The sequence below is a fragment of the Myotis myotis genome, unplaced genomic scaffold, assembly GCF_014108235.1.
Source record: "Myotis myotis isolate mMyoMyo1 unplaced genomic scaffold, mMyoMyo1.p scaffold_m19_p_2, whole genome shotgun sequence".
In the NCBI taxonomy this organism is placed as follows: Eukaryota; Metazoa; Chordata; class Mammalia; order Chiroptera; family Vespertilionidae; genus Myotis; species Myotis myotis.
In genome coordinates, this window is record NW_023416324.1 from 11959579 (window position 1) to 11968921 (window position 9343).

Below are 9343 nucleotides of genomic sequence, written 5' to 3' on the forward strand. Positions count from 1 at the left end.
AATATCAATGATGCTCTAGCCAGTTTGGCTAAGTGGATAGAGTGTCAGCCTGCGGACTGAAGGGTCCCAGGTTCGATTCCTAGTCAAGGGCATGTACCGTAATTGCAGGCTCCTCCCGGCCCAAGCTCTGGTCAGGGCATGTGCAGGAGGCAACTAATTGATATGTTTCTCTCACATTGATATTTCTCTTTGCCTTTCCCTCTCTCTTCCAAGCTCTTTAAAAATCAATGGGAAAATATCCTCAAGTGAGGATTAAGGGGGAAAAAAAAAGAAACATCAGCCGAAGCCGGTTTGGCTCAGTGGATAGAGCGTCGGCCTGCAGACTGAAGGGTCCCAGGTTCGATTCCGGTCAGGGGCATGTACCTGGGTTGCGGGCATATCCCCAGTGGGAGATGTGCAGGAGGCAGCTGATCGATGTTTCTCTCTCATCAATGTTTCTAACTCTCTCTCTCCCTTCCTCTCTGTAAAAAATCAAAAAAATATATTAAAAAAAAAAAAAAAGAAACATCAATGATGACAGAGAACCATTAGTGGGTCATGGGCCCATGCTCAACACTGAGCCACACCAGCTGGGCGCACCCATTAACTTTTAACTGCCCGCCCCATAAGTCCTCCAGTTTATAATCCCCAATCTAAATGGCCATTTCCCTCAATGGAGCCTTGGAAGGAGCATTTTGCCACAGACAATTTATTTTGCACAACTGCAGACTGATGGACGTGTGTCCGTTTCATGGTTGGTGTCAATATCACCACCAGCTACAGGGTTTGGAGATGGGTTTGAGAGAGGCATTCCAGTCCGAGCGGATTTCATCCCAGAACTTGGGCAGGCGACCTAAAGAAAAAAGCTTGTTGCCAAACAAACGGAGCTCAGGCAACTTCATCTCTGGTCTCTGTGGCGGCATCGGAGGGGGGTTCTGGCCACGAAACTGATGTGAGCAACTTGTGTTGACGGCATCATCCACATACTGCAAAGCATCGACACCCTTGGTGGCTGGCATCATGGTGGTGCTGGGGTTGGAGTACCCTCGGGGGGAGGAGTGGTCTGGGTGACCCAGGTAGGAGTTGGCCGCCTGTTCTAGGTAGTTGACTGCGAGCTGTGGCAGGTTCAGTACTGTGGAGCAGTTGGTGGCCCTGTCGAGGTAGTTGATGCCTCTGATGAGTTGGTCCAGGAAGGTGGGACTGGAGTGGTCCAAGGGACCATCGGTGCAGAGCAGACAGTGGGGGCTGTCTCGGTAACAGGGCTTTTTGGCCACCTTGGGGCGGTTCCCCGGGTGGCCCGTCTCTACGAACTTGGAGGTGTAGGGCCGGCCCATGCAGATTCTCCTCACTGGAAGTTTAGGGGAGCTGGGGCTGTCGGACTGTTCCGAAGGGTTGATGCCGCTGCTGAACTCCAAGCCCCTTGGGGTGTGAGGACGTTTGAGGCTGTTAGGTCTTGTCTCAGGGCATTGGAACCAGCCTGGAGTCGGGATTTGAAAGGACACATTCTTGGGATGGTTCAAGCGGCTGTGAGTGTTGGGATATCTCACCCGGCGCCCAGACATTGGCCTGCTGGGAGGAGAGAACTTCGTGGCACTGAGTTGCTGTGAGCTCACCTTGAAGCTGGTTACCTGGGTCTGGTGAGGAGAGTGAGGTCAGCCTTCCTCGGCTCCCTGCCACCTCCCACCTGGATTTCTCTCCAGGTGTTCCATCGGCCTTCACGGAGCCAACACTCCACCCTTCTCCTTCTCCCCATCTTCCTCCTAGGCCCAGGGATTTTCAAACTGAAAAACAGACACCCCAGTACTCAGAAAGTACAAAGAGAAGGGTAGGAAGGCAAGATCCTGAAAATGACGGAGCCAGAAGACCCCTAGAAAGAGTGGGGGAGTCTGTCTCTTCTTTTAGCTCCAGCCCACATTCTGAAATTCCTATTTGCCCTTTAAGCCACAGAGGCCCAGCACTGAATCTCATGGTGAATTTCCAAGCACTGAGACAGGCTTTCTTACGAGACAATATCAACTCGCTAATCAACAACTACACAATGGACTCTGATACTAAAAAAATGTGTCTTAGAAGCAACACAGTCCTAGATGCACTATCTCTGAGCCTGGATCTTGCTTGTCTCTTGCATGGAATTCTTACTACAAATCAAGGTGGTAGTTGCTATTCTATTCCTAGATGACTGATGAGGAAACTGAGGCTCAGAGAAATGATGGGACTCGGCTTCAGACCGCACAGCTTGTCAGGGGTGGGCCAAGGTACTATCTTGGGTGTGTCTGATGACCCCTGGAAGACAACGCTATGTTGTCCAGGTGACTTTGGCCTCCCTCACAGTCTACTTAGGAAGAAGTCTCACCACATCTGCTCTGCCTGCCTGGATGAGGGCACGAAGGGGAGAACCAGAGTCAGGGGGGCACTTGCTACCCCATAACTAAGAATGGAGCTGTATGTGAAGCCCAAATGGGGGGTGGGGGGCAGGGGGTGTGGCAAGCCTACTAATCAGGTTGGACTTGTGAAATCAGAACCTCGCAGGGTATTTGGCCTTGATCCTCTCTAACAGTAGGGGTCTCCTCATCCACCCCACAAGAAGGGGGTGAGTATTGGGACACCTACTCCTCCTGCTTCAAAAGTAGGCACTTCACAGGGACTAAGCCCTGACCAGGCCAAAGAGATGCCCCGTCCATTTAACCCCCACTCCTGTTCCTGGGCCTCCCGGTTCCCATTGTCGCTGAGTTCCCCAGTACTGCCCCCACCAGAAGGAAGGCTCTGATTTCTCTCCCCGAGTAATGCCAACTTGATGCTAATTTTCCACTTCTGCTTAGCAAGGACAGAGCTGTATTTGAACCTGTCCCACCCAGAAAACAGCTGCCAGCCCCTCTCCCAGCCCATAGCCCATCAGCTGCCCTTGTCCTTTGGGTCTGAATCAAGTGGAATGTCCAGATCTGCCTCTGCCCTCTCTGGTCCAACCCCACCCTCATTTCCTCCTCTGGAAAAATAGGAGGTAACTGAGGGCTGACCCCCACAGGGCCCCACCCTTCCCTTCCTGGCTGGCTGGGCCCCATCTGCCAAAAGGCCCTCTCCCACTCTCACTCTGTCTTTAGGAGGTAGATGACTTGGCCCTCTCCTTGGTGTCTACTGAGGTTACCCTCATACAGACTGCTGGCCATGTCATAGAATCACGGAATCCTAGCGCTGGGAGGGGCCTCCTGGGGTCATCCTGGTCAGGCCCCTGCCTCAAGGCCAGGCCACTTCAAGCCTTCCAAGACAGATGGACCCTATTTTTAAAACGGGGCTGGGATGGACGTTTTCCAGCATTCCTTGTTGTTTTTCTAAGTGTTTAATTATGCTGCGAGTCAGGAAGTCCTATGCCGGGTCTACTGTAACTCCCATTGGCTGTGGTCAGCATCAATGACTTCTCTTTTCTCATCGGGTCAGTAAACATTTCTCCAGAGGCGCTAGAGTGCTAATCCCTTTGAATGACCCATTCCTGGGCATAACAGCATCTTCTTTCCTCCCTTCTCGCCTCTTCCTCACACCCTCCACAACCTGGTGTCACCCCGTACATGTTCGCTGAAAAAATAAGCAAAATCCCCCTTTTGAGTTCTTACTGTATTTGCCAAGGAAAGCCTCCCTCCATCATTTCCTTCCCTAAATATTGAAAATACAGGTTTACTTTTTATTTTTAAAGATTTCCAGTTACTGAAAACTTCTAAGACAAGAACTCCCATATAGTTTCTATCTAAACCAGCAGTTCTCAATCTGTGGGTTGCGACCCCCTGGGGAGTCGAACGACCCTTTCACAGGGGTCGCCTAAGACCATCGGAAAACACATATATAATTACATATTGTTTTTGTGATTAATCACTATGCTTTAATTACGTTCAATTTGTAACAATGAAAATACATCCTGCATATCAGATATTTACATGGCGATTCATAACAGTAGCAAAATTACAGTGATGAAGTAGCAACGAAAATAATTTTATGGTTGGGGGTCACCACAACATGAGGAACTGTATTAAAGGGTCGCGGCATTAGGAAGGTTGAGAACCACTGATCTAAACCCACTAATTATTTTTTCATCCACTAATTATTAACACATTTGTCACTACACCTCCCCCCCAATTCATTATTATTTTAAGAGTAAGTTGCAGATAATAATATCTTTGCCCTTGAATACTTCAGCATGTATCCCCTACACACACGCTGGGAGAAGAAGAATCTTTTCTTACATATCCACACGATGACTACCAAACACAGGACATTTAACATCGACACAGTACTAGTATCTACTATGCAGTCCGTGTCCCTCTGATGTTCTTCATGGCAACTCTTCCTCCAGCATTTCATCCAGGATCTGAGTCAGGACCAGGCCTTGCCCTTAGCTCTCAGGTCCCTGGTTTCCTTCCACCTGGAAGTCCCTCAGTCTTTCTTTGTGTCTTATGACATTGGCATTTTTGAAGAGTACAGGCAATTTGGGTTTATCGGATGTATTCTAATCATAAGATTCAAGATTGCAAAGCACTTTTACACAGAAAGCTCTGCATACGGCCTCCCCGCCCACAATCATTGAGAGGAAGGGCTTTTTGCACCCAGGCAGGTGGGCGGGGGGTGGAGGGGGGAGCGTTATAGTCACTGAAACAGGGAGCTGAGAGGGAGGATCAGCGCCCCTACCTTCCCGCCCCCCACCCCCACCCCGAGGATGAAGAGGTACACTAGGGGACTCAGGGAACCAGGGAAGTGGTGTCAACTGTTCCTTTGTGGGGCCTCAGCCAGGCCTGGTTCTGCTCTGGGCTGGGGGCTGGGCCTCTGTGCCCTTTGTCCTGACGGTACCCAGGCATCGAGATCACTGGCCATTTCTGGCCTGGGCACTAAGAGCCTCTGGAAATAGCTCCAGGACGATTATTTCAGGAGGAATGTGCAGTTCCTCCAGCCTCCCAGAAAGACAGGCTGTGTCCGTTAAGATGAGGAATGTCTCTCTAGGGCAGTGATGGCGAACCTATGAACTCATTTTTTTGGTTGATTTTTCTTTGTTAAATGGCATTGAAATATATAAAATAAATATCAAAACTATAAGTCTTTGTTTTACTATGGTTGCAAATATCAAAACATTTCTATATGTGACACGGCACCAGAGTTAAGTTAGGGTTTTTCAAAATGCTGACACGCCGAGCTCAAAAGGTTCGCCATCGCTGCCCTATGGCCTCTCCAGCTCCAAGGGACCTCTAGCACTTTGGGGGGCCACAGAGGCCTTCAGAGACAGAAGGGACTGGGAGCCCTGAGTGGGAGGGTTGTTTTGTCCTTAGACGCTGGGTTCTCAAGACCCCGCCTAGTGTCCAGGCAGCTGTCTGACTCCAAGCACAGGGGCACTTGAGGGGGAGGCTGCGGGGAAGCAGCCTGCCCCAGCTCCTTCCCAGGCCCATCCCCAAGAAATTGATATTGTGCCAGAGAACCTGACATTGTCGGGGCCAGGACCTTCACATCCACCCTCTTGTTAAATTCTCATGGCACCCTAAGAGGTGGGGGTTTTGTTTTCCTGGTGAGGTCATTAAGATCCCAAGAGGGGCCCCTGGTGTGGCTCAGTTGGATGGGCATCGTCCTGCAAACTGAAAGGTCGTCAGTTTGATTCCCAGTCAGGGCACATGTTTGGTTGTGGGCTCAATCCTCGGTTGGGGTGTGTGCAGGGGGCAGCAGATTGATGTTTTGCTCTCACATGGATGTTTCTCTCCTTTTCCCCTCCTCTCTCTCTAAAAATCAAAGAGGGGAAAGAAAGATTCTAAGAGGGTAACCGATTTACCCAAGCTCAGCCTGTGGTCAGAATTAGAACCTGGTTTCCTGGGTTCTCCGGGCTTCAGCACTAATTGAGGGAGAACGTGGGCCACCCCCTCACTTAATGAAGACTCCAACTGAGCAGCGTTGGGGGGGGGGGGTCCAGCCTGGAGACACAGGTTGGTAGGCAGCTGTGGCCCTGTCCCCCACCAAGCACGCCCCTATCTTCCACCGTCCAGCCAAGCCCAGCTGCTGCTCCCTCCCTAGCACTGCAGGGGATCCTGAGTGAGTAGGGTCCCCTCCCTGCACAGTCTCCAGCCACAGTGGTCCCCACCTTTGCCCCATGGGGCGACTTCCAACCGTGGCTCCTTAGCTCCTTTGCCAGACCAACTGCAAATCGTGCGTGGGCTTTCTCTAGCCTTTCCCCCGCCCACTCACTCACTCTCACCTAACTCCTCTTCCTGAAGTCCTACCCACATCCTTGTCCCCTCCTCTGCCCCACCAAGACCACCAGGAACCCTTTCTCCGCCTCGGGCTCCAAGAGTTCAAGAGCATCTCCTTCCCTGGAGGCTCCAGAATGGCAGGAACAGCCCCCCTTCTCCAAAGACCTTAGGACCCTGCCCCATGGCTGCATATGCTACTTATAAACTCCCCCACATGTCACCAGCTGTTTTCCCCTCTCTCGGGGCCTGATATGGTGGGAGGAGTGTTCTCTTGAGCTTTCAGCCACAGTGCTCTTGAAATCATCACAGATAAGGAGCTAGCCCAGTTCAGTCCAGGGAACAGCTAGAGCCAAGAGCAATGACATTTTGGCTGTCCCACCCCGATTAAAGACTGTGCCCAGCCTCTGGCGACTGTCGGCAGTGTGACTCACCTGAGCCCTTAGCTGGAGTGGGGCCAGCCTGCCTGCAGGGCTGAAAATCTTTCTTGGGCTTGGTTCTGGCTCTCCCCTAGCAGCAGCCTTCCACCCATCGAAGCACCATGAATGAGTCACCCACTCCCATCCTCTAATACCCTCAAGGATAGGGCCCTCTGCTCACCAGCTGCCAAAATAGCACTTCCCCAAGCCTGTGGGAGGTACAAGCTGGGACAGATCTGAGCTCAGGAGCAGTGGGGCAGGTGTGGCTTGGCAAGTGCCCCAGCCAGTAAGAGCTTCCTTCCTGCCAAGCCACCTCAGGGCTTTTGGGGTGCAGCAGCCAGTCCTGGCAGGGACATCGTTATGGGGTCTGGGAAATTCCCTCTAAGGGGTGGGATGGGGATGGTGATCCTATGTAGGTTTGTGTGCGACCTTGCTGAGAGAAGACATGGGAAACAGGAGAGCAAGTCACTGGCTGGTGCTATGGCCTGGGGTAGCTGAACTCCAAACCTCAGTCTCCTGTTTGTCAAATGGGGGTAAGGAGGGTGCCCAGGGAGCACTGTTCACCTGACTCCTTGCAATAATGGCTAATGTTTAGGAACCCCCCCCTCCCCACGCGGCAGGCACGGCTGAGCTGCAGGAGTGTGCTGCGGTAGTTGTTAGATACGCTGGGATTGGTGCAGTGCTTGTTAAACCATCGGTAGTTTGAAATCAGCCATGGTGGGGATATTGGCAAATGGGACACATGAGAGGGGGGGTTGTTTTTTGTTTTCTTTTCAGTTTGAGACCCAGTTCGCCAGCAGACCGTTGCAGCTGTGTGGCTATGGCCAAACGACTTAACCCTTTTGAACTTTTGTTTCCTTGTCCATAAAACTGTAATGTGTTTGACAAGAGGTTCTACGGAAAGTCAGCTCACAGGGTGATCATAAATTCCTAACTGGGGAGGTCATGGTGGGTAGTCACGTCCCAGGCCTATCACTTCGTCAGTGTAAAGCTTATCTTTGCCTTGAGCAAGCCCTGCTCAGGGTTTCTGCGCACCCAGGTTAACACACCTCTGCCATGCCAGTTTCCAGACCCCTCCCTCTGAAGACAGCACGCAATCCGAAGCTTCCTGCAATCCAGTCCCGCCTCGCTTTCTCCGACCTTCAGGTAGGTAATCTTCCTGACATTCCTCCCTGATTACAAATGCACTAAAGAAACACCAAACTACCCTTTTCCAGAGCCTTTGAGGGCTTGCTCCCTGGCCTATGTCCTCAGTTTGGCTCAAATAAACTCTTCCACAAATTCTCTACAGGTTTGGGCCTTTCTCACGTTGACAGGAATAATGGCCTGTGCGGATTGGTCGCTTCCTGGGTCCCAGCTGCTGTGGGTGCTGCTGGGTGTTATTTTATGTGTCAGCTTCACTGGGCAACAGGATGCCCAGATGTCTGGTGAACCGTAATTTCTGGGGGTCTCTGTGAAGGTGTTTCTGGAAGAGATTAGCATTTGTATTGGTAGATGGAATGAAGCAGACAGCCCAGCCGTCTATGAACCAGTGTGGGTGGGCAGTATCCACTCTGCTGAGGGCCTGTCAGAGGTCTGGACCATGGGACCATTAGCCAGGTCCAGGCTACTGTCTTTGCTGCCTGTGGGTGGCTGATTGTTGGGGGGGCGGGGGGTAGGTTTCTGAGGGATGGGCAAAAGAAGGTTTACAGTTAATACAACTAAATAATACAATAAATAACAATACAAGAATAAACTTTGTCTTGTGTACTCACAACATAAACCTACTTTTGCCAACTTTGGGTCCCCAAAATATGTATACACACTTTATCAGCTGTTAAATTTTGAAAATGAAACGTATTCTAATAAACACGTCCTGTGGGGGAAGGAACGGGGAAGGGGAAGGTGCAGGGTGAGAGAGTGCACGCTGGGACCCTCTTTTTGAGGGTTTTTAAAGTTAGAGAGCATAGAGGAGGTCTTAGGGGAGGATCTTTTTTTTTTTTTTTTTTTTTTTTTATTGATTTCAGAGAGAGGAAGGGAGAGGGAGAGATAGAAACATCAATGATGAGACTCATGGACCGGCTGCCTCCTGCACGCCCCCTCCTGGAAATGGAGCCCACAACCCTGGCATGTGCCCTTGACCAAAATCGAACCTGGGACCCTTCAGTCTGCAGGCCGGCTGATGCTCTGTCCCCTGAGCCAAACCGGCTGAGGGAGGAGAGAGGGGGATCTTAATAGAATATTCATTAGCTTTTCCAGGTGTGTCCTTTCAAGGTTGTGGTGGTCTCTGATAGGTCAGTGCCAGGGCAGGCTTTACTGCTTTTCTGGGCCTGGAACTGAAATACAATTGAGGCCTAGGTGTTATCTCTAGGGAGAAAAGGTCGGGGGGTCTAAACTGCATGGCCAGTCATATGCCAAGGGAGGAAAAGCCACCGTGGAGGCAAGGCCCAGTGCCAGTTTTGCCCGTTGGTAGGTATCGGGGCTTTCTGCCCTGGTGACCTGCATCTGGCTGTAAATTGCTTGGCCAATGTGTTCAGCTATCTGCCTCAGTATCCCCATTCCACTTGCCAAGGAATTTTCCTAGCTTCTTACTATCCTGCTTCAGTTGTAGCGTTGATAAGGTGTCAGAGGAACTTAACTCTTGATCATATCAATTAGCCTATGGTAAAATTGGTTTCATAATATGTCATTTCTCTTAAATGACAGTCACAGAACTGACTGCATGTGGCTCTAGACCAGTGGTTCTCAACCTGTGGGTCG

General features: G+C 51.0%; 1 protein-coding gene across 1 annotated transcript; it reads right to left on the reverse strand.

Annotated features, from left to right (window-relative positions):
* Positions 1 to 746: 746 nt before the first annotated feature.
* LOC118676178 lies at positions 747 to 1541 on the reverse strand. The gene has a single exon (XM_036349646.1). The coding sequence runs from the start codon at positions 1539 to 1541 to the stop codon at positions 747 to 749; it is 795 nt and encodes a 264-aa protein (XP_036205539.1).
* Between the last annotated feature and the right edge of the window lie 7802 nt (positions 1542 to 9343).